Source organism: Lissotriton helveticus, chromosome 12, assembly GCF_964261635.1.
Source record: "Lissotriton helveticus chromosome 12, aLisHel1.1, whole genome shotgun sequence".
Classification (NCBI taxonomy): domain Eukaryota; kingdom Metazoa; phylum Chordata; class Amphibia; order Caudata; family Salamandridae; genus Lissotriton; species Lissotriton helveticus.
In genome coordinates, this window is record NC_136073.1 from 810,540,335 (window position 1) to 810,566,695 (window position 26,361).

General features: G+C 43.2%; 1 protein-coding gene across 1 annotated transcript in view; it reads left to right on the plus strand.

The window, feature by feature from the left end:
- Positions 1-26,361, plus strand: part of ENTREP3 (endosomal transmembrane epsin interactor 3) — an 85,927-nt gene that overhangs the window by 25,451 nt on the left and 34,115 nt on the right. The window contains exons 2-4 of the mRNA XM_078669706.1: positions 22,598-22,654; positions 23,538-23,702; positions 24,562-24,690. Coding sequence (XP_078525832.1) covers positions 22,598-22,654; positions 23,538-23,702; positions 24,562-24,690 — 351 coding nt within the window. The remainder of the gene's footprint in view (positions 1-22,597; positions 22,655-23,537; positions 23,703-24,561; positions 24,691-26,361) is intronic.

A 26,361-nucleotide genomic window follows, 5' to 3' on the forward strand; every position in this document is an offset into this window, starting at 1 on the left:
AAGTCCCTGTTCGCTTCTCTTCTCCTGTGCTGATCTGCTGTTCTCTTTCACCCTGCCTCCTTCTTTAACTCCCTGTTCTTTTCTCCTGTGCTGATCTGCTGTTCTCTTTCACCCTGCCTCCTTCTTTAAATCCATGTTCTCTTCACCTGTGTTGATCTGCTGTTCCCTTCCACCACCTCCTTGTCTAACTCCCTGTTCTCTTCTCCCATGCTGATCTGCTGTTCTCTTCCTCCCGCCTCATTCTCTAAATCCCTGTTCTCTTCTCTTGTGATGATCTTTCTGCTATCGTCCATCTGCCTCCTTCTCTAACTTCCTGTTCTCTTCTCCTGTGATGATCTTTCTGCTATCTTCCATCATCCTCCTTCTATAACTCCCATTTTCTCTTCTCCTGTGCTGATCTGCTGTTCTCTTTCACCCCGCCTCCTTCTCTAACTCCCTGTTCTCTTCTCCTGTGCTGATCTGCTGTTCTCTTCCAACCGCCTCCTTCTTTAACTCCGTCTGTTCTCTTCTCTTCTCCTGTGCTGATCTGCTACTCTCTTCCACCCGCCTCCTTCTTTAACTCCCTGTTCTGTTCTCCCGTGCTGATCTGCTGCTCTCTTCCACCTCATGTCCTTCTCTAACTCCCTGTTCTCTTCTCCTGTGCTGCTGCTCTCTTCCACCCGCCTCCTTCTCTAACTCCCCGTTCTCTCCTCTTCTCCTGTGCTGATTTGTTGCTCTCTTCCACCCCGCCTCCTTCTTTAACTCCCTTTTCTCTTTTGCTGCGCTGATCTGCTGCTCTCTTCCACCCCACCTCCTTCTCTAACTCCCTGTTCTCTTCTCCCATGCTGATCTGCTGTTCTCTTCCTCCTGCTTCATTCTCTAAATCCCTGTTCTCTTCTCCTGTGATGATCTTTGTGCTATCTTCCATCCGCCTCCTTCTCTAACTCCCTGTTCTCTTCTCCTGTGCTGATCTGCTGTTCCCTTCCAACCGCCTCCTTCTTTAACTCCCTGTTCTCTTCTCCTGTGCTGATCTGCTGCTGTCTCCCACCCCACCTCCTTCTTTAACTCTGTCTGTTCTCTTCTCTTCTCCTGTGCTGATCTGCTGCTCTCTTCCACCCCACCTCCTTCTTTAACTCTGTCTGTTCTCTTCTCTTCTCCTGTGCTGATCTGCTACTCTCTTCCACCCGCCTCCTTCTTTAACTCCCTGTTCTGTTCTCCCGTGCTGATCTGCTGCTCTCTTCCACCCGCCTCCTTCTCTAACTCCCCGTTCTCTTCTCTTCTCCTGTGCTGATTTGTTGCTCTCTTCCACCCCGCCTCCTTCTTTAACTCCCTTTTCACTTTTGCTGCGCTAATCTGCTGCTCTCTTCCACGCCGCATCCTACTTTAACTCCCTGTTCTATTCTCTTGTGCTAATCTGCTGCTCTCTTCTACCCGCCTCCTTCTTTAACTCCCTGGTCTCTTCTCCTGTGCTGATCTGCTGCTCTCATCCACCCCACCTCCTTCTTTAACTCCCTGGTCTCTTCTCTTATCCTGTGCTGAACTGTTGTTCTCTTTGCCCCGCCTCCTTCTTTAACTCCCTGTTATCTTATCCTGTGCTGATCTGCTGCTCTCGTCCACCCAAACTCCTTCTTTAACTCCCTGTTCGCTTCCCTTCTCCTGTGCTGATCTGATGTTCTCTTTCACCCCACCTCCTTCTCTAACTCCCTGTTCTCTTCTGCTGTGCTAATATGTTGTTCTCTTCCGCCCGCTTTCCTCCTTAACTCCCTGTTCTCTTCTCCTGTGCTGATCTGCTGCTCTCTTCCACCCGCCTCATTCTCTAAATCCCTGTTCTCTTCTCCTGTGATGATCTTTCTGCTATCTTCCATCCGCCTCCTTCTCTAACTCCCTGTTCTCTTCTCCTGTGCTGATCTGCTGTTCTCTCTTTCACCCGCCTCCTTCTCTAACTCCCTGTTCTCTTCTCCTGTGCTGATCTGCTGTTCTCTTTCACCCCGCCTCCTTCTCTAACGCCCTGGTCTCTTCTCCTGTGCTGATCTGCTGCTCTCATCCACTCCACCTTCTTCTTTAACTCCCTGGTCTCTTCTCTTATCCTGTGCTGAACTGCTGTTCTCTTCGCCCTCCTCCTTCTTTAACTCCCTGTTATCTTATCCTGTGCTGATGTGCTGCTCTCGTCCACCCGCCTCCTTCTTTAACTCCCTGGTCTCTTCTCCTGTGCTGATCTGCTGCTCTCATCCACTCCACCTTCTTCTTTAACTCCCTGGTCTCTTCTCTTATCCTGTGCTGAACTGCTGTTCTCTTCGCCCGCCTCCTTCTTTAACTCCCTTTTATCTTATCCTGTGCTGATGTGCTGCTCTCGTCCACCCAAACTCCTTCTTTAACTCCCTGTTCGCTTCCCTTCTCCTGTGCTGATCTGATGTTCTCTTTCACCCCACCTCCTTCTCTAACTCCCTGTTCTCTTCTCCTGTGCTAATATGTTGTTCTCTTCCGCCTGCTTTCTTCCTTAACTCCCTGTTCTCTTCTCCTGTGCTGACCTGCTCCTCTCTTCCACCCCACCTCCTTCTTTAAATCCCTGTTCTCTTCACCTGTGCTGATCTGCTGTTCCCTTCCACCACCTCCTTGTCTAACTCCCTGTTCTCTTCTCCCATGCTGATCTTCTGTTCTCTTCCTCCAGCCTCATTCTCTAAATCCCTGTTCTCTTCTCCTGTGATGATCTTTGTGCTATCTTCCATCTGCCTCCTTCTCTAACTCCCTGTTCTCTTCTCCTGTGCTGATCTGCTGTTCTCTCTTTCACCCGCCTCCTTCTCTAACTCCCTGTTCTCTTCTCCTGTGCTGATCTGCTGTTCTCTTTCACCCGCCTCCTTCTCTAACTCCCTGTTCTCTTCTCCTGTGCTGATCTGCTGTTCTCTTTCACCCAGCCTCCTTCTCTAACTCCCTGTTCTCTTCTCCTGTGCTTATCTGCTGTTCTCTTCCACCCGCCTCCTTCTTTAACTCCCTGTTCTCTTCTCCTTTGCTGATCTGCTGCTCTCTTCCACCCCACCTCCTTCTTTAACTCCCTGTCTGTTCTCTTCTCCTGTGCTGATCTGCTACTCTCTTCCACCCGCCTCCTTCTTTAACTCCCTGTTCTGTTCTCCCGTGCTGATCTGCTGCTCTCTTCCACCTCATGTCCTTCTCTAACTCCCTGTTCTCTTCTCCTGTGCTGATCTGCTGCTGTCTTCCACCCGCCTCTTTCTCTATCTCCCCCGTTATCTTCTCTTCTCCTGTGCTGATTTGTTGCTCTCTTCCACCCCGCCTCCTTCTTTAACTCCCTGTTAATTTCTGCTGATCTGCTGCTCACTTCCACCTCACCTCCTTCTCTAAATCCCTGTTCTATTCTCTTCTCCTGTGCTGATCTGCTGCTCTCTTCCACCCCACCTCCTTTTTTAACTCCCTGTTCTCTTCTGCTGTGCTGATCTGTTCCTCTCTTCCACCCACCTCCTTCTCCAACTCCCTGTTCTCTTCTCTTCTCCCGTACTGATCTGCTGCTCTCTTCCACCACCTCCTTCTCTAGCTGCCTGTTCTCTTCTCCTGTGCCGATCTGCTGTTCTCTTCCACGCGCCTCCTTCTTTAACTCTCTGTTCTCTTCTCCTGTGCTAATCTGCTGCTTTCTTCCACCCGACCTCATTCTTTAACTCCCTGTTCTCTTCTCCTGCCCTGATCTGCTGCTCTCTTCCACCCGCCTCCTTCTTTAACTCCCTGTTCTTTTCTCCCGTGCTGATCTGCTGCTCTCTTCCACCCTGCCTCCTTCTTTAACTCCCTGTTCTTTTCTCCCATGCTGATCTGCTGTTCTCTTTCACCCGCTTCCTTGTTTAACTCCCTGTTCTCTTCTCCTGTGCTGATCTGCTGCTCTCTTCCACCCCACCTCCTTCTTTAACTCTCTGTTCTCTTCTCTTCTCCTGTGCTGATCTGCTGCTGTCTCCCACCCGCCTCCTTCTTTAACTCCCTGTTCTGGTTTCCCATGCTGATCTGCTGCTCTCTTCCACCCGCCCCCTTCTCCAACTCCCTGTTCTCTTCTCTCGTGCTGATCTGCTGTTCCCTTCCGCCGCCTCCTTCTCTAACTCCCTGTTCTCTTCTCCTGTGCTGATCTGCTGCTCTCGTCCACCCGCCTCCTTCTTTAACTCCCTGTTCTCTTCTGCTGTGCTGATCTGCTGCTCTCTTCCACATACATCCTTCTCTAACCGCACACACACATACATACAACCACGCGCACACACACACATACAACCACACACACAACCACACAAACACACACAACCACACCTCAACCACACCACACACACAACCACACACACACACACACTACATAATTACACTATCTATCGCCCTCACTCTATCTATCTATCGCCCCTCACTCTATCGCCCCTCACTCTATCGCCCCTCACTCTATCTCACTCAATCTATCGATCGCATTACCACAGCATCACTCAGCATCACCACAGCATCACTCGGGGGCACCACAACATCACTATGCGCTACCACAGCATCACTGAACGCCACAGCATCACTCGTCGCCACCACATCTCTCAGCGCCACCACAACATCAATCTGTGCAACCATTCAACAACAGCTGGTTCAAATATGTTCTCTTAATGTTTAAAGCTTTATTACAAATGTCAGAAAAATATGTTAATATTTCACTTCTGTTCTTGGCTTTCGTCACAATAAAATACACTGAACATAATCAATACAAAAGTTGTTTACAAAAGTTTAAGCTATTGCCATAATAGATTACAATAACTTTTATTTAAGTATTAATTATTTAAAAAAATAAAAGCCATTGTTATTTGTAATATCAATACATCTAAGTCACGTAAATACAACACATATTGCAGTACAAATGCTATAGGTGTCACATTTGCGAAAGTTATAACTATTGGCATTGTAAATGACAAAGCTATTAATTTCGCTATTTTCAGAACCAACACATAAATAAAAAAATTGTCATTTACAATACCAATAGCTCAAACTTTCCTAATGCGAGACCTATTGCATTGCAAATGCTTGTTTGTTTTTACGGTAGGCCAATTAATGAGCGTGATCGCCTCTTCTTGTAATACATAAGCCTGTCTCACATGTACTGACTTAAAACCCCCATTCATCATTTTATTCAGTTTTCCTTACAGTAGAGCCTAATGCTCTACCCCCTAGATCAGTGTCCAATCCTCTGCTTTAGTGTATGAGTCATTTCCATCCTAATAGATATAAGTACTATAATTATAGAGATAATGCCAGTAAGTGTTTATTTCAAGGAAAAGCAACTCAAAGCAAACGGTACACAGAATTAGTCACAATGCACTGTAAATAATGTAAATTGCTGATGTGTCAGTAATTGTACATAAAAGGCACAAATCATTGACTGCAATCTTAGCCGCAAAGTCACAAAAGGCATCTCAATTAAAGTTAGCAACATTATTTGTAACTTCACAGAGTGCATGATACAGTGCAATCAAAGTATGTAAGTACAAACATGTATTTTTCATACCTGCTGCATGTATATATTACAATCCAAGTTCCTATGTACAAAAAAACAGTTTCTATAACTTATTTACTGGATAAAAATGCTGCGGACTCAGTTGAGATCCCCGTCTGCCACAAAAATCGATTGTAATCAAGACAGTTTAAAGACACTGAAAGATGGACACAGCAACCAAAATCTTGTTTAGCTTCCTGAATTGCATCACGACATAGAAAAAGTAGAAAATCATGTTGCTGTAAAACTCGCAGAAATGGAGAAGCCCCCCCGAACAAAATTCAAGGACCAAATCCATAGAATGTTGTGGTTCAACAACAAAGTTTAAATAGATTTCAAAGCCCAAGTTGGATTTAAACTGGATATAAATGTCGGAGACCATCGATTCCTATAATCATAATTCATCGCACTGGAACATGCAAGACTGTTACTTTTAACCTGCTCGGATACAGCTTTAATTGCTGATAGACTAGACCACATATATTCATAGCCCTGCGTATCTGGTTTTCATGAACACATTTGAACCAGTTGGGATACCACGTTCTCTTAAAATATCTATTAACCTTGTGCGTACACTTCAACAATTGGAGCAGCCAAAATTTGGACGGTTGTTTGGCACAATATTGAGGACAAAAATATTGACATACTAAAACATTGTGGTCAGAGTATTTACTACCACAATATTGTGAAGATAAGTATATGTATGTAAATATAGATTTAACATTCCTCATTGTACATCCATCACTCATTACCAAATGATTCATCGCCAGGTCCTGACGGACTCGGTGGCCAGTTTTATAAAGCATTTGCAATCCTACTAACCCAGCACATGTTAGAAATGTGCATGGAATCATATGGAAAGGGTGTTCTTCCGGCAACACTGCGTGAAGCCCTAAAAATGACTTTGCTTAAACGGGATATTCCCCACAATGAGATGCGAATCCAATAGGCCCCCTTATACCTTATTAATATAGATGCCAAAAATACTGGCCCAAATTTTAGCCACCAGATTACAACCCCTTCTGACCCCGATGGTACTCCCAGACTAATCAGGATTCATACCAACCAGATCCACCGCACATAACCTAAGCATACACTTTGCACTCTATCATCAGCTCAACCCAGTACTTAAAGCAGTGGCAATTTTGCTGGAGCTCAAGCTTTTGACTCCATAGAATGGAACTATATGTTCTGGATACTTCAAAGAATGGGACTCCCTAGGGACTCCCAGAAATGGATAGGACTCCTATACATGTCCCCAGTGACGAGAATGTGCATAGAGGGGTACACATCAGAATCAATATCTATACAGAGAGGTACCAGGCAGGGCTGCCCCCTATCTCCGCTGCTGTTTTACCTAATGTTAGAACCATTGGCATGCATCATAAGGCAGCGACATTGGGAATCAGCGCTGCGATTTAAACAGAGGCCGCTTAACATAACTCCATATGCGGATGACATGGTACTCTATGTACGGGAACCCGAAACATACCTGGAGCAAGTACTACACCAATATGTTCGGTTCGAACAGTTCTCAGGGCTCAGCATCATTTGGGGGAAATCAACAATCATACCTCTCATGGATAGCACAACACGATATGAGCTTGAATATCCCCACTGTCGTCCACACAACCTGTGAAATCTTTACGAATATGGGTACACAGAAACCCATTCCTAGTTATACGAGAAAACTATGGCAGGGCATTAACCAAATTAGAAAACCGTATGGAAGGAAGGATGAAAATGCCACTATCGGATAGGATTGCAAAAAACACAGTTGATGGACAGAATGTAGAACAATGTCATACATTCACCCCAGTACAAGGATCTGGGCCTAAATCCATCGTTTTTTTGCACTCCACACCACCCTGGGTTGGACACTGGCTATATGCTGAAAATTGCAAAAAACACAGTTGATGGACAGAATGTAGAACGAAAATTGCAAAAAACACAGTTGATGGACAGAATGTAGAACGAAAATTGCAAAAAACACAGTTGATGGACAGAATGTAGATATAGGATAGGATAGCACTAATAAAAATGATAATATTCCTGTGTTTCCTTTACTCATTTATACATATTCATATTGTCCTGCTTGGTCCACTCTTCACAAATATACACTCACAATTACTTAGACTAATCTTGGCAGGTAAACAGCCACAAGTTAAGTGGGAAACCCTTACTATGCCTTACAAAATTGGTGGATTTGGAGTACCAGATCTATACCTATACTGTCTATGCATCCATGCGCACTTTGCGCATTACAGGTACAACCCACATACGTACGCCCCCACACTTAGTTGTGGAGGAGGGAGATACACACCCTGTACCCCTACAGAATGTGCTATTACATGACAAAAAGTGAATACCACGCACAGAAATCAATACAATACACTGTACTACCTCAGTGTGGCAAACATTGGGGAGAAGAGCTGGAAAACTACCACTTTATGCCTCGCTGCTCCCTATTGAGTATCACCTGACTGTTTCGGTGCTGAATGAGCAGGGATCTCTCAATGTACTGAGCAAGTGGGCATAGAGAGGATGACTGATATGTTCCCAGAAGGACTGTTTCTCAAATCTGGCGACCTACAATACATACAAAACAAAACACCATTATTCACATTTATATATCACAGGCTCAGATTGGCTCTGAGGGAGCTGTAACCGATGTTTCGAGGAGCCCCCCTTACTAACTACATTACAGGCATTGCTGTCGGCTCCCACGTGCTGTAAACTAGTTACCAAACTATATAAGATAGCACAAGAAGAAAAAACAGAGCACCTCCAGCCAAGCCCTAGAGCACTGGAATGCACAGCTACACCCTCAGCTTACACAGGATGAATGGACGAGCTGTTGTAATCAAACAGAGATGCTAACGTCCAATTGCAATCTCTGTATCATACATTTTAAATACATACAGCAAATGTACTATACTCCTGGAAGGTTATACAGATACAGTATCAAAGACAGCGATGCATGTCGAAGATGTGGGAAAGAGGGGGCGGGCTTTATGCACCTAACATGGGACTGCGATCGGTTAAAATATTTCTGGTCGGAAGAGGTTAGAAATGTAAATGAACTCCCAAAATTGTCCAAACAGAAGGACATATGGATACCACTGACGGAATACTCAAAAGAAAGCGATGCAAATGGAATAGATGTGGTATCTAGACCACTAAATAATGTGCCTCTGAACTGAATAATGTTGATGATGTCAATGTCTATAACCTATCACAAGGGAGGGACTCTGGGCATTTTGGACAGGTCCAGCATACGTGCCCAAACGTAGTAAAGATACAGAAAGTATTCTGTTCCAAATTACGAGACAAGGGAAAACTAGGGGAGACCTATTGATTACAATTGTTTTCATTGGTACTTCCAAACCCGTTTTAAACGTTTTTCATTTTACACACCTCCACTCACTCATCTACACTGGTTAGGCCCCTCACCCACATGGCACCAAACGGCAATTTGGAATAAAAGATCTCCAACAAAGGGCAATGTGTTCCTGTGGTTTATTCCACTAAGGTTCGAAACCAACCAAGAACCACAACCACTGCCCTCTCTAGGGTGTGGTAGGCAGGTTTAAATGTGCATATGTCTCTTACAGGTCTTCATTCAACCCATGCTTAAAAGCAGCTACACGGCGATCAAGACACAAGAAGTGAATTCCACTACTCATCACTAATGGCACCACAGCACTTCCAACGTAGGCCGCGCTCAAACCCTACATCCTTTTCAACCAGACAGAGCAATAATTTAATATAAAGTGCCTGGATAGTTTTTGTGCATACATAGTGTCTGTAGGTGTAGGGTTTGTTGTATGACTAGATCCAGTCTGCATTATGCTCTTAGATTTACCATAATAACTTGGAGACGTAGGCTTTGTGATTGGAGCAGCAAGAGAGGCATGCCTGTGTCCTGCTTGGACTGTGTAGCAGATGCCTACCTGAAATGAATCATCAGTTTGAAAGTGGCTTCACAGTTCCTACCCCTTTGCATCCTGTTAAGAAAATCATTGAGTTGGGACTCACCATCGTTACATAACTCTATTTCGGTTCATGGAACAATAATAGTGCACAGTACACATATCAAAATGCATAAAGAAAACCAAAAAAGCTGTTTAAGACCTCAAAAAAACAGAACAGGTCTGTTAGATAAAATTAATTCAGAATATATTACAATCATTGTCACTAAGGAACCTTCCTACTAAGACAGAAACCAGACAACAAAAACCTAAAAAACAAAATGGGTCTTTGGTTTTGTTCAGACTCTAATCCAGAGTAGAATGTGCTGTAATTTAATGTCATCTTGTGTTGGGACTCGTTGTCTGAAGGGAAATGCAAATTCAGGTTATTGAAAAGGTTTGAGAGCCAAGTGTGCCTACAGTTAATTCATGGAGGAAGCTAGCAGTTTTGTATCCATGCTGTTGTATTATGCCTATAGGAAACTCATTTAATTCACTAGAAAGCTCAAAAACTGGGAATAAAGTATTTTGTTAACATCCTAAACTTGAGGCGTAAATTTCTTTGAGGAAAATTAAGCTTGAAAAGTCAGTTCTCACTTGTTCATCACCCAGTGCAAAAGACCATGTTGTAGCCCTGAAACAAATTGGTTCGTTCTAAATGTAGTCTTCATTTGCTTCATTTAAACTGATTGATCTAGCACATCTGGTGTTAATGGCTTGTAAACATAAATTCCATTGATTGGATATAGGGTGTTTGGGATCGGTATTGATCAGAAACCCTAAGTATGTGATATGTTAGTACTAGAGAGATGCTGGTACGGTATTGTAGTGCTTCATATGGACTATTATACCAAAGAAACGCAGACAAAATGGACAAACAGCTTAAACTCTGGTTCTACAGATGATCATTTCAAAAGGGATTAAGATTGAATAGGCAAGGAGTCTGAAATGATCCGTTGTGTATTGACAATGATATTCCAAACGAAGGTCAATGATATGATGAGCATTGGCACGCCTCTGCTGTCTTTGTCTAGAATTTGATATTGTTGCTAAGTAATTGAGAATTACGTGGGCATATACTTGCATGCTTATCTCTATATGTGGCTTGTATGAGTTTGCATGCATGTTGCTTGTATATGCATAGGTACCTGACTGTGTCTTGTACATGTGCGCTTGTATGTATTTTGTTTTGTGTAGAGTGATGCCTTTGTATACTCACATCTGTTTGCATGGGTGTCTCTGTTTGGACAGGGTCCTATATACCTGTATATTCCTGTTAGACTGTGAGCATTGGAGTCTGTGGGTATGGTGATCTGCATATAAAATGTGTACATCTGCATATCTGTAATTCTGTTACTAGTTAAATTCTCTGCACATCTCCCAGTCTTTCCATCCACATTCTTGTCAATCTGTCCAAACCAGTGGTACAGATTTACAGGATTTGCTATGATTATATGGGTGTTCTCCTGGATGGCTATTTGCATATTGCTTTATGCGCATCGGTGCTTGTATGTCGGTTGGCAGACAGCGGAAGTAGTTTCTCCAAGGAGAAGCGAGTATTGAATGGGCATTGAGGCTCCATTCTCTCCATCTTCAATTGTATTTCCCAGGCAGAATGATAAAAGGCTATGGGCCTGATTTATTTTGGTGGATGGGATTACTCTGTCACAAATGCATATCCCGGATTCAATTATATCCTATGGAACTTGTAATATGGCAGATGGGATATCCCTGTCTGCTAAACTCTAAATCAGACCCTAAGCCTCCATTTTCTCCTCAGCGATCGTGCATCAACACGTGTCCACCTTTCTGACTTTTTGTCCTTCCAATCAGCCATGTGTACTTGCATGTTTGTTTATGAGACTTTGCGTGTTTTGTCTGTATAATTATATCTGTATATAGGGGGACAGTTGTACCTCCATCGTCTATACTTGTGTGTCTGTATATTGGTGCCCATGGTTCACTTGGTCTGTGTGCATGGCCATTTGTATATTAGTTGGTTTGTTCCATGGAGGCATGGATGCCTGTTGGGCCTTGCGCATGGGTACTGGTATGTCTCTTTGTCCTTGCGCAGAGAAGCTTGAACATCCTTTATTTCGTGCACATGGCTGCCTGTGTGTTTGTTGATAATTATACATGGGTGCCTATAAGCTTTTTTGTAAGGCATGCGTAGACGCCAGCATGTTGGTACGTTTATATCTATTCCTGTAGGCATTTAAGTGTGTGTGTACATTGGTATTTTTGTGTCAGCATATATACATGTGTTTTGTTTCTGTGTGTACATTATACAAAAACCAGATCTTTTGTCTTTTATAATGCCTTATTAATGCTGGACAAATGTTGGATACCACATATTATTCCCATATAATAGGCTTCAGTAGATCACACCCCATGGGTCTGTCTTGGGCGAGGCTCTCCGTAGCATGGATCATCAGTAATTCTGTTTTGGGTCTGGTCCAGAAAAGCGTGTTTGGGCTCTAGTTGGTAGAGGGAAGCTCTGTGTAGGATAAACAAGAGAGCTATGCATGGATAGATAGCCCTCTAGTAAAGTGTGCAGAGAGTACATTATTTTATAATGTGACTATATGTGTGACAACCTCAGTGCATATCGAAAGAGAGTATATTAGAGGAAAGCATGACAACTAGGGAAAAGGTAGGCATTGGGAGAAAGAGGGTGTATTATAGAGAGGAAGACATATTCCCAGAGGTGACGCAGTTTATTTATTTATTTATTTATTCAACTTGTATAGCGCAATTATCACCGATAGGTCTCTAAGCGCTTATGGTGTAAACAGCCGAATCAGTACAGAGGAGAAGATCACCCAAATCATGCCAAGCCCCAAGCTTCTCGGAACAGAATCGTTTTTAACTTGCGCCTAAAAGGCAGTAAGTTTGGTTCTTTCCTCAAGCAGAGCGGTAGTTTATTCCAAGCTGCCGGTAGAGTAGTAGAAAGAGCACGCCCACCATAGGTGGTCGTGCGGTAGCGAGGACAAACTAGAAAAGACTCCTCAGATGAGCGTAGTGTTCTTTTGGGGAGGTAGTGTCTCAGCTTATCTTTGATGTATCTAGGAGCATTGCCATAAACTGCCTTATGCGCAATGCACATGCCCTTAAATAAAATCCTTTGCCTAATTGGAAGCCAATGTAGTTGGCATAGGAGAGGGGAAGCATGTTCTCTTCTAGCCTTTCCAAAGATCAACCTCGCAGCATCATTCATTACAATCTGTAATCTTGAGAGTTGCTGCTGAGGGAGTCCAACATAAAGGGAGTTTCCATAATCGAGGCGCCCTAAGATTGTTGCAGACACTACCGTTCTCAAGGTAGAGAAAGACAGCATCTGCGAGATTTTCCGCAATTGCCTAAGAAGGCCGACGCATGTACCCACCACCGACGACACCTGATTCTTCATTGACAGTTTCCCGTCAATGTGGATGCCCAGGCTTTTCACCACCGCAGCTGGTACCGGAGTCCTCCCCAGCTCCTTAGGCCAGAGGCAATCGTTCCAAGGGTTTCCCGAGATGGTTATGGGCAACACCTCAGTCTTCTGAGGTGTCACAAAGTAGTTGTTCTATGTTTTTGAATATAGTGGCCAGAAGTGGTTCTCTGAGCAATGCTGGTAGACAGCAGAGTGTGAAGATGCAAACGACATTAAAGGCTAGTTATCCTGTATGAAGATTCACAAGCTGGATCCTGGGCAAACAAAGAATTGTATGTTAGTTCAGTATTTGCCAGAGTCAGTAGAGTGAATAATTAAACTGTTATTCAAGGTATTATTATCTGAGCCCTGAAGAAGCAGTGCAGAACGCGAAACATGTTGACTGTAACAGTAATTCTTGCCAAATTAAAATAATTAAAATATGATCAAATAACAAAGAAAGTAAACATCCATTTTGTATTTATTTGAAAAACTCTTTTATGTGTGGAGAATGGATTACTCAGTGAATCATGAAGATGCCTGTAAGAGCACAAAAGAGTGATCAGATGAGCTTGCTGTGTTAAAAGCAATTATTACCATATTCTGCTTGCCTGTCTTCCATTATTCTCTATCCCCATGTTGGCTTGACTTCCCTCTCTCTCTCTCTCCTTCCCGACATCACATTCTACTCTCATCCTCCATTGTGTTTAGAGTTTGTCTCACTCTCCTTCTCTTCTTACACCTTAGTGCTTAACTCAAGTGGGATTTGTTTTAAGGCACATGGTCAGCAGCCTTGCTTCCAGCAGACTGCTGGAGATGACAGTAGAGGAATGAGCATGTCTTGTACCTTGCTGCCTTCCTCTCATCTCCTCCAGCCTCTTCCCCTGGTTATAAGCAGGCAATTAGTGGAACTCTGCCATGTCCTATCCATAGCTGAAGTCTTTCTTCTGCTTCAATTGGGACCTGGACACGCAAGGGCGCTCGGCTAATGGCTGTGCATGTTCAGCAATCTATCTATCTGGCTGATGCTACCCTGCAATGCAGCTGCTGCCCAAGGTGCTAGAGCCATGCACTGCCTTCCCATCTTCCCGCTATACCAGCACACTTGCTTATTCAGTGTACTGGTACAGGAGGGCGTTACAGGAAATAGAGGCTCTCTTTCCATTCTTGTGCAGGGCACTCACCTTCTTCAGGCCTGCACTGCCTTAACTGAGGAGATTGGTATGCATGCGTGGGTACGGTATTTCTATAGCGTAAACCTAGGAAAAAGAAAGTGGTTTGCTGTACATAGTCAAAAGCATGCTTACATTCAATGAGTAATAGCAGAGGAAGATGAATTGCGGACGGTCAATGCGCTGTGATATAACGTAGATTCCATAGGGCTGAGTGATGCATAGATTCTATTATTCCCAGCTCTTCCTCTGACATGCGTGGCGGGGCTGTGCTTAGAGGACTGAGTGGCCTTTGCGGCACTGTCAAGCAGGCACAGCTGTTGTCAAGGACAAATCATAATTGTCTCCATCCTCCCCTAAGCATTACCACAGAAAGACAGGAATACTGCCTTTTCTGAGTCTGCACTGCCCAAAACAGGAACCGATGCTGGACATGGAGCACTCGAGGAGTTTTGACGAAAGCCCGCTGGGGCCTGGAAGCAGACCTTGAGTGTGGTAATGTGGATGGTGGTAATGTGGTTGTAGAGCAAAGTCCTTCAAAAAGAAACCACAAACAACAACCATTGTAAACTGCAGCTGGTGGAAGTATTTGAGCTCAATTTCACATGACCAGCATCACTCCTACAAACAGTGGGGACCTTACAGAAAACAAATGGTTGTTTCTTCCAAGGCCTTGGCTCTGGCAGCATCTCCCAGGCTGCCTCCCAGAAGTTTCAACAACCATGGAACTTTGAATGTAAGCTGATAGTTCTTGAGATCAACCCTGCCTTCATATGGTTTCTGCAACAGGGTGAATGTGCTTTGTCCTAAAGCAGCAGTTTGTGCAGTCTTGAATATATGCTATAAGCGAAGTCGTGCATTTAATTAGTACAAATCATACTTTCAGTGGCCTGCAGTTTTCTTAGGAGCCAGCCCGCCTAGTCTTGATTCCACCTCATGCGTCTTTCTTCCATTATCCTGCATTTCCTATCTCTCTTTATCCCAGTCTTCCAGGTTCTTTTTAATCTCTGCTTTAATCTTTGTTAATATTTTCCTATTTTTCTCCTTCTCTCTTTTCTCACTTATCTGCCTCTCTCTTGCTTAAAATCAGTCTGATGATAAAATACAAGTCCAGATTCCCAAAGATGAGTCAGTGCCCCTCCCCTCTAGCCACATGCACAAATGAAGCAGTGGACTACTCCACAGCTTCCTCCAATTGGAGGAAGACTCCCCGGTGCACAGCAAAATGGACTGCAAAGTCTAAAAGGTCATATACAGTTCATCAAAAGGATAGATCCAGACGTTAGAGAAGTTCCTCATATTTTTTAATCCATATTCATTCTTTTCATGAATAGTTCATCTATGCGTGAAAATGCATGGCGCAAACATAATCCAAAATGAAATGCAATCCAATCATTAATAGTCCCAATGCATTTCGGGAGATCGCAAGCCCTTCCTCAGGGGACAACTCTACAAACATAAAGGAAATAACATCATGTCACTAAATAATACATATACCAAACTATCATTGCACCAACGTTACAACCTCCATGCTGTGCAGATCACAACACATGCTGTAAGTAGAAACCAATTCCTCATGCTCACAACGTAACACCAGTGTCCAGAAATCACAAACGTGCTAAGCAACAACCTAAAACTAAAGTGTATTAATGGGAAAGGTCGAGTGAAATACGGAACTCAAATGCGCTGCATTGTAAAGGGTAAAGTAACATTTAACTGCACCCCAGTGCCTAAAAATGTAGGGCAGTGCTCTAGTATGCCAAACGTCCCAAAATTATACCGCCTCACTGTACGATACTCACAAGATGATTACATCCGTGATGCAAAGTCGTGACTAGCTGCAAAAAACATAAGCCCGCATTGAAACCACAGGCGGTGGATTAGCCAGAATACTAACGCGAATAACAGCGGGCCTCAGTAGAGGTACTCACATTGCATGAAGTCCGTGGACTCCCTCTGTTAGCAACGAGCGGGAAGCCTCCGGTCGACCGGGTCTGGGTGAAGTTAGTAAACGCGCGAAGTGTGTACTAAACATAAATATAGGACTATGAGGTGACGTGATGAAAAGTGAAAAAACGGCGCCATCTTGGAAAGGTGTGTGAAAATCAACATAACGAGAAGACGTGAGAAGGGAGGGAAATGCTATAAGTCTGAGAAAAAGGTGTAAAAAGGCTGTGGTCAACAAAAACTCGATCCCCACACATCAACCCACAATACCATGAGGGAATTGTCATACTCAGAAACTGGTGACTGTAAAAGAACATACAAAGTGAATGGTACAAATAGATCAATAAAGTGACCAAAAGATGCAAAGTTCAAAGGTAACACAGAAATTCCATCCTATCATTTAGTCCGTGTGGCTGCATCGTTGCCATGAAGCGGATCCAGAAGTTCTCTCTTTTTAACAATGTATTTTTGTTGTTGTGGGTAGGTGTCACTTGCTCCAATATGAGATATTTTAATTGGGCTACTGTGTGTTTTTGTTCAGAGAAGTGTGCAGCTACTGTAGACTTGATATTGCCAGTTCTTATGTTGCTTTTGTGTTCCAGTAGTCGCGTTCTGATTTTTCTATCAGTGTGACCGACATAGCACTTCCCGCAGGGACATTTCAACATATAGATTACATTAGCAGAGTTGCAGGTGGCGTTGACTCGCAGTCTGATAGGATGACCCTTCATGGGATTGTTGGTTACATTCCCTTGTATACAGTTGTTGCAATTGCTGCAATTATAACAGGGTCTGAGTCCCTTAAATGTTTCAGGTTTGCTTTGTGCCCTGGGTTTAGACAACATCTCTTTAAGATTGCGTCCTCTGGTGTAGGCAAACAGCGGTGGCTGTGCAAAGGCTCCCTGAAAATCTGGTTCCAAACGTAGTAGTGACCAATGGTTAGAGATGATTTTTCTAAATTGATTGCTCAAAACAGTGTACTTGGACACGACTACCATCCGAAAATTCTCAGTTTTGGGTCGAACTTGCAACAGATCATCACGGTTCATATCTCCACATCTGGTAATCGCCTTGTCCAATATCTGTTGAGGATAGCCAAGTGCTTTGAACCTTTCCACCATGTTAGACATTTCTTGTTGACACAAATTTTCAGATGAAACAATGCGTTTGACGCGCATCAGCTGAGAAAGCGGTAAATTATGTTTCAACCCAGGTCGATGAAAACTTTGATAATGTAAAAGTGAATTACGGTCGGTGGGTTTACGAAATATGGTCGTGTTCACCGTTCCTGCATGTCGTTCAACCTTTACATCTAGAAAGTGAATGCATTGTCTGTCAAGGCTCCATGTGAACTGAACTCGATCATTGATTCCATTCCATGTTTTTAAAAAATCAATGAGAGCATTCTTTGTACCTGTCCATAGAATGAAAATATCGTCGATGAATCTCAAATAGAGTTTCCCACAATCTAGCCAAGCTTGTTGATTCAGTATGTGTGATTCCTCGAATGATTTCATAAAGATATTAGCGTACGACGGCGCCGCACAATTTCCCATGGCGGTTCCGCATAACTGGTGAAACCATTTGTCAGACACTGTAAAATAACTGTGGTATAAGGTAAATACCATCAGTTCCATGAGTAATACCTGCAAGTCAGCATCGAGGTCAGAGTTGGATAGTTCATGTTCGACAGCTGTTATCCCAAGGTCATGGGGTATCGAAGTGTACAGTGAACACACGTCCACTGTGCACAAAACCAAATCTAGGTCCTCCAACAGTTCTGACGCTTGTTTCAATGTAATCAAAAAATCGTCAGTGTCTCTGACATGTGATCTGGTGTTCAAAACAAAAGGCTGAAGATATCTGTCCAAAAATTTGCCAGTGGTTTCATGAATGCTTCCTTTTGTCGAAACGATAGGTCTTAACGGTGGTCTGGTGGGGTGCTTGTGCACTTTCGGCAACATGTATAACACAGGAGGTCTCGGATTGTTAGGTGTGAGATAACGTCTAGCTCTATCATTGATAGTTCCATTGTCACAGGCCTGACTGATAATTCTGATCAGGATAGAAGCAAACTCGTTGGTAGGATCAGTAGGTAAAAGTGCATAGGTATTCGGGTCCGAGGTATGGACATGTACTTGTTCTTCATAGTACGTGGCATCCATAATCACAAGGGCGCCTCCCTTGTCAGCGTTTTGACACACAATGGAAGGATTACTCGCAATTTTCTGCAAGATGTTTTTCTCTCTTTTCGTCAAGTTATCCTGTTTGATCTTAGATTGAAAAGGAAGAGTGGCAATGTCTCTTTTGACTAGGTTTTCGAACATGTCAATGATTTTATGACTCACTGGACCCATGAAGGTACTTTGGGGACGCAGCCCTCGTAGTGTATTATCCTCTAGCATAGGAGTGGTTACTACATTTTGAAAATAATCCCGTAGCCGAATGTTGCGAACAAGCTTAAAGGTACTGACCTCTAATTCCAAAGTGTTAGCTCTGGTGGTTGGTACGAAGGACTGACCTTTCTGTAAGATACGTGTTTCTTCATCAGTCAATTGAGTTGCCGAAATGTTAATCACCAAGTTATCATGCCACATTATTTCCGACGATTGCCCTTCTTGGCCTTGGGTTGTTCTTTTTCTGCCTCTGCGGGTTTTTCCCCGCCTGGGTCGATAGGTTGATCCCGGCCCTGCTCTAAAAAATGAACCGCAGTGTTGGAGGTGCTCGGTTGCTGTTGTTCTGCCTGGGCAGACAATCTAGTCGCTTTCTGTGTTCTAGTGTCACCATCAGATGAGGAAGTTTCATTTTCCGAATACGGATTATAAGGGCGATTGGGGCGTCGGCGGGCGTACACTTCTGCCCAAGTGTACACCTCGCCGAGCTTATAATCTATGGTATCCCTTTTGTACTTTCGGAATTTACGTTCTTGTATCTCACAGGTGTGTTTTTCCAGTTGGGCATTCACATCCTCTAACATTTTTGCCAGATCGGCAGGATCCATGGCATTGTCCAGCTCAGTACGTACACTTTTTATTTCCTGGGCTAAATCTTCAAGAGTTTTCGACAGTTCCTCCACAATGAGAAGAATCAAATCAAGTGAGCATTTGTTGAGGATGGCGTACCATCGCCCAACAAACCTCACATTGTTCTTACATAGTAGTGATTTGAGGGGTACCCGTAGGCCCCTAGGGATCTGCTGGGCTCGGTGATACCGCACGAGAGTGCAAGCATGAAGTTTTTGGTTACATTTCTTCTTCAGTAAGTAGAGCAATTGCTTGATGTTACTCTCAGGGCTGTGGGTGTTAGCCGCTGCAACTACTTCTTCCTGGATCATTCCATAGATTTTATCCGCATCCCCCGCCGTGAAGGCGAAAGTGTCAGCTTTGAGTTCAGTCATGTTGGACACCAAATCATAATTCATGTTTAAACCAAGTAGCGTGCTAAGTCCTAGGGACAGAAAATAGTGGACTGACAAAGAATGGAAAAGAGAACTTGCACAGCAAAGGTAAATCCCAAATTCATCAACTGTTAATGGTCTGTGGCGTGCTACCAGAGATGACGCTGTCTGTGCCTCTCAGCGTAAAACAACAGAAGGCTACTCCACAGCTTCCTCCAATTGGAGGAAGACTCCCCGGTGCACAGCAAAATGGACTGCAAAGTCTAAAAGGTCATATACAGTTCATCAAAAGGATAGATCCAGACGTTAGAGAAGTTCCTCATATTTTTTAATCCATATTCATTCTTTTCATGAATAGTTCATCTATGCGTGAAAATGCATGGCCCAAACATAATCCAAAATGAAATGCAATCCAATCATGAATAAAAATTTCACACACCTTTCCAAGATGGCGCAGTTTTTTTCACTTTTCATCACGTCACCTCATAGTCCTATATTTATGTTTAGTACACACTTCGCGTGTTTACTAACTTCACCCAGACCCGGTCGACCGGAGGCTTCGCGCTCGTTGCTAACAGAGGGAGTCCACGGACTTCATGCAATGTGAGTACCTCTACTGAGGACCGCTGTTATTCGCGTTAGTATTCTGGCTAATCCACCGCCTGTGGTTTCAATGCGGGCTTATGTTTTTTGCAGGTAGTAACGACTTCGCGTCACGGATGTAATCATCTTGTGAGTATCGTACAGTGAGGCGGTATAATTTTGGGACGTTTGGCATACTAGAGCACTGCCCTACATTTTTAGGCACTGGGGTGCAGTTAAATGTTACTTTACCCTTTACAATGCAGCGCATTTGAGTTCCGTATTTCACTCGACCTTTCCCATTAACACACTTTAGTTTTAGGTTGTTGCTTAGCACGTTTGTGATTTCTGGACACTGGTGTTACGTTGTGAGCATGAGGAATTGGTTTCTACTTACAGCATGTGTTGTGATCTGCACAGCATGGAGGTTGTAACGTTGGTGCAATGATAGTTTGGTATATGTATTATTTAGTGACATGATGTTATTTCCTTTATGTTTGTAGAGTTGTTCCCTGAGGAAGGGCTTGCGATCTGCCCGAAATGCATTGGGACTATTAACACCTTGGGAGCTTCGTAAATAGACCTCCCCAGTGCTGCGCTGTCCATTATCCAGTGCTGAACTGGACGTCCAGCGGTCGCACGCAGCACTGGGGAGGTAGTGCCCGTGACGACCGTTGGCCGACGGCAGCACTTAAGGTGTTAATGATTGGATTGCATTTCATTTTGGATTATGTTTGCGCCATGCATTTTCACGCATAGATGAACTATTCATGAAAAGAATGAATATGGATTAAAAAATATGAGGAACTTCTCTAACGTCTGGATCTATCCTTTTGATGAACTGTATATGACCTTTTAGACTTTGCAGTCCATTTTGCTGTGCACCGGGGAGTCTTCCTCCAATTGGAGGAAGCTGTGGAGTAGTCTTCTGTTGTTTTACGCTGAGAGGCACAGACAGCGTCATCTCTGGTAGCACGCCACAGACCATTAACAGTTGATGAATTTGGGATTTACCTTTGCTGTGCAAGTTCTCTTTTCAATTCTTTGTCAAATGAAGCAGTGTTCATATGTCCAAAATGAATCAAAGGTAACCTCCCTGCTTTATTGCAGATGAGCAGCATGCCTGTTCATGTCCCAGTTGCCAACACCATTGCTAAATTTTCTTCTAATGATTTACAATTTGGTCTTTAGGTTGCATTGAAGCGGGATAGGAAAAGGAAACATTCATCCAATAGGTGTTTACTTTTGTTTCTGTTTCACCCAGCTGTGGATTGGGGTTGAGCCTGTAGAGCAGCGCGACAGCAATTACATTGTTCAATGTGCCTTTGATGATCACTCTAGTGACTATCAGTCCCTGGCCATGACTTCACTTTAGATCTAGGCAAAATGTCCATTACACAGGCATAACCTTGCATAATTTTGAGTTACTCTTGTTATGCAACATTCCCAAAATTATGCTTCGCCGTGAAATTACGCACCTTTCACGGCAAAATTATTGTGTGAGCATATGGGAACAACGTGAATAACCACAATGCAAGCAACATGTTGTTTGTGGCACTAGTATTTTTTGCACTATTTCTTAAATGTAAACCTGTAGTCAAGATGGATGTTAGGATGCATTTTGCACAAACGTTTAGTGCTCAATTTTTGCATTCTGCAAAACAAGGCATCCTTTTTTGCGAAATTTTACATAATTACTCAAAAGCAAATTCCACACACTTCGACTTTGCACCTGACATGAATTCTTCCTAACTTGTTATACCTTCTCCACCCTTCAATGTCCAACTTTTTACTTTATGCCCAACTCTTAAAGGCCCTCATGTAGTAATCTACCACCACAGTATCTCCACGCTGACTTTGGGTGCTACACACCTGCTCCTGCTTCTGCTCTCTCCATTCCTAGGACGCATATAGATTAGCAAGGGTCCTGTTTAAGGAACTGGATTGAAATGGCCAGGGAGATATAGAACTAGTGGCAGAGCAAAACACAAATTTTAGTGCAAAAAACCAAACTTTCATATTCCTCTGACTTGTATTCATAAGTCTGTCACAATGGAGCATTTTTATCAAGCTGTTGGAATTGTTTGTTTTGTTTCTAAAATGTACCTTTAGTAGAAACATCTCGATCCCAAGGTCTCGAAAAAAAATGTTTAACGGAAAAGAGTTGTTCCCAGCTGCCAAATTGTCTTAAAACTCAAACTCCAGGATTTGTATCCCCAACTTGTGAGGGAGTTTTGAGGTGGCTGCTATTTTGGACTGTCAGGTTCTTGGAGGTGTGATAGAGACCAGCATTTCTAAGTAGAAAATAGATCCTAAATTGAGGTACTTGGTGACGATTGTGAGATAAAGAGGAATTTGAAGGCTTCTTCAATATGTTTTTGTTTGCAAAAGAATTTTTTCGCTTCTGGGTATGGAGTTAAAATGAAAGATAAACAAGTACTTAAGACATGCAACTTACTGGCAGTTTGTTAAGTTAAAGAAACCATGGGTACCACAATTAAGTGTCTCTGAGTTATTAAATGCCATCAATAAATATGTTCCTATAATTTGATCTTGCATGCCCTTGCCGGAAACTCCCCACCCAGAACTCTATGTTCCATGCCATAATACCTGTTCTTGCTCTTCCTACAGTTGGCGCTCTCTGGACTGATCGGAGTTGTGTCCTGGAAGCGTCCTTTCACCCTCATGGTAAGAGTCACTACATGAATTGTGTACTGAGGCATGACAGCCGTCACGAGGGCCTGCCGTTTTGGCGCACTTATGCAAGTAATGCTCAATGACCAAAGATGACCAATATGAAGTGCATCAGCAACCACAGAAAACACATATGCTTGGCATTGTTTGAGGTGGTCGTGATATGTCAGTTGTTGATTCTTTGTTCAGTTTTGTCTTCCTCTGCTTTTGTTGTCTGTGTCACATTTGTACATGAATGGTGCATGGTTGAGGAGCATGTAAAATGGTCTCTTTCTCCTCATTCTTCAACATTTGGATCCATGATCATCCTGGTGACTCCGGTGGCTTTACGTGGACTAAATTTGGCACCAGTCTTGGGCACAAAGTACAATATGCAGTATGTGATCTAAGGATTTCTATATATTGGAAGGAATTTTTAAGTCTGTTCAGTGGGGCACACTTTCAGAACCCAGCTTCGGCTGCAAAATTAGTGAAGGAGCCTGCTGGGCAAACTCTGTTTCTGTTGTGAAACACTTTAATTTAGCACTACAAAAAGCATTTTTTTGCTCGCTGTAGTTTCCAAGCAGAGTTAATGTTCATGTAATTGAATGTTAAAGTGACCAATGCTTTTGTTTTCAAGGAGATATTTATTACACTGTGAGCAGTTTGGGGCATTATGAAGTCAGAAACAGCCTATCGATGACTATTACAGAGTAATTCTTATCTCGTCATAAGCCTGGCTAAAGAAACTACACTTGTGGACTTGATAGAAATATTGCAGAGCTTCTATGTGTTATATGAGAAAAGATTATTTGTATATCCCATTGATTAGCGAGGAACACCTTGATCTTGTAGACACCCTGGTAGTGAGTCGGTCTCTTTTGGTCTCTCTCGCCAGATAACATTCTTCACCCTGCTGTCTGCCCTGTGCGTGATGTTAAGCCTGGCCGGATCCATCCTGTCCTGCCAGAATGCCCAGCTGGTGAGATCGTTTGACCTGTGCCAAAGGGTGAAGAGTTCCTACACTCAATACAGTCGGATACACTCTGATGCCTTCTTACAGGTTTGCATTTCTGTATGAGTACATCCCAGCGTCCCCTCACTATACTTCTATACCCAGAGTCATGCTTTATTCACTGGAGTATTATGAGTCTGAGATTTCCCGATACACGATAAGGTGCACTCAACCATGTGCATTGGTATAAAAGGTAATAAGAGGTTTATCAAGAGTGTAGATGTCGTACGAATGTAGTATTTCAAGCAAACTATGTCACTCTGCTAAAACATAGTCTTGTAAACTTCTAACTTGTAACTTAAAACATAAGTTTAAGGATCGTAGGAGAATAGTGTACTTTTGGGGAGTAGCTGAACACATTGAATATGTTTTGTGTGTGTGGCGCAAAACAAGCACCTATCTTCGATATTCTGATTTGCAGTAAAATCCCGGGAATGCATTCATGAGGTAAAAAATGCATAGTAGACTGCAATGAAATGGTTTTTTTTCGGTGTGCGATATTGCGCCTTGGTGGTAGGCTGTGACCAAATGAGTTTATGATTACATCAAAAACTGTCAGGCTGCTAATATTGAAGCCAGAATATCAACAGGTTACAATATTGTGACAAGAATATTGACAGACAATCTATAAAAAGGTAACTTTATAAAGGTTTCCATAACAAGCTCCACATATTCATATCTTGGTGATATTTCTATATTTTCTATATGTGACCTGTCAATATATTGGCTTCAATATTCCCTACTACAGTTTTCGGATACCAGATCAGGGTAAGTTTGGTTGCTTTTTGTAATGTTTATCTACTCCAATGTGAGAACCAGGCCGTAGTACACCTGGTATATATGCATTCAATAGCCCCTGCCTCCTTGTTTCATTTTGTCTCTTCTTTCCGCTCCATCCCACCACGAGGAGAAGGACTGGTGTGTGTGCTGTCAGGCCCAAACTGAGCTGGCTCATTCCACGACGTGCAAGAAAGACGAGGAAATGATCACTATGTACCCGAACCCAGAGTGCAAGGCCATCCGTGGCACCCTAAAGGTGAGTTCATAGACCTGTTTTACTCAGAGGAGTGGGCAATGGAGGTGGACACCAAGCATTGGTGGTGTTAAAGTGGAACCTTTACCATCATCCAGAAAGATTCCATAAATGGCCCAGGTTTTCACATACAGTAATATACGCCTTAGTGTTGTGGGACATTTTCCTTTGCTGAATATACTAGACCTTTCTTTTCCTGTCCTATGATGTTTGTTTGGTCTCTGTCCTATGAATAGCTCATGTTTGATGTTCTAGTTTGCTTCCATATTCTTGGATTCAGGAAAATTGCCCTGTTGGGATATTCCTATTTTCTCAATATAGTGATATTCTGGCTGTCTTGAGATATTTCCTTGTTTTCTCTTTCCAAGTATATCCCCGCCCTTTCTTAATACTGAGATGTTACTTGGCTGTGTCTGTTCCATTGTCACTGCTGGGATATATGTCTGACCCTCCTTCTTGAGATATTTGAGTGCTCTTAAATTCTTGGAATATAAACCCGTTCCACCATTCCTTGGCTATTCACCTGCTCTCTGGTTTCTAGGATATTTGTTCTTTTCCTTAATTCTTATGATTTAGTCCTGTTTTCTGTTTAATATGGTACTCCCTATTTCTGTCTCTCCTTCTCTGTATGCTGGCATTCTCCTCTTCTCTTTTTCTTGGATATGCCCTTATTGCCTTCTGGGATGTTGACCTGCACTCTCAATCCTGGTAGAGCCTCTGTCTCGCTTTCTGTGATATCCTCTTATTGATGTGAGCTGTGTTATTGTTTCATTTCCTCAGTTCAGCATTTTCCGTATTCCTGGAGCAAGTTTCGGTTCGTTTTGCTCTTTTTATTTTCTTAATGCTGTGCTAAAGTTGATATCTCAAGAAACACTTCAGTGGGGTTTTAAGAAATTCAGATCACTCAGGCGCACTGCCTAGGTTAAACGTTACAGAGTATATACTGACGGGTAGCAAAGTAGTGCGTGAAGAGCAGGCGGAAAAACACCCTTAACCGTCTAAAAAGTCAAGAGACAATACAGATATATACAATTGTGCTCTCGCTACTACAAAAAGTATTACAAACAGTACAATGACTGATAAGTGTTCAAGGAGACAGAAGCAGATTCTTTGATGTGTTCTTGATACAGCAAGAAGTTGGTTTATTCTCTCCAGATTCAAGGATTGTGATACAAAGCCGACACGTGTTTCGTCGTGTACAGTTGAGTCAACACGACTCTTCAGGGCTTGAAAATTGGGATGTTCGTGGTGCTTGTAGTTAGATATGGTCTACTATCCATGTATTGGACGTAACTTGTCGGAGAGAGACACAGTTAGAAACTGACTACACAGAAACGGTCGCTGGAGACGGGTGCGTCTCTCAAAAGGCGATGCGCTGTGTTCCGAAATCCGGGATTTCGGAACACAGCGCATCGCCCGTCTCCAGCGAATCCCGAGTAAGACGGATCCCCTCCCGGCTACCTCCTGACACACCAGGAGCCAGAGTGAACAAACACATAGTTGTGTGACATTCAATTGACAGACTGCCATTGTTTGAGCAATTTCTACGTGACTATCTCAAAGGAACAGACCGTTTCTGTGTAGTCAGTTTCTAACTGTGTCTCTCTCCGACAAGTTACGTCCAATACATGGATAGTAGACCATATCTAACTACAAGCACCACGAACATCCCAA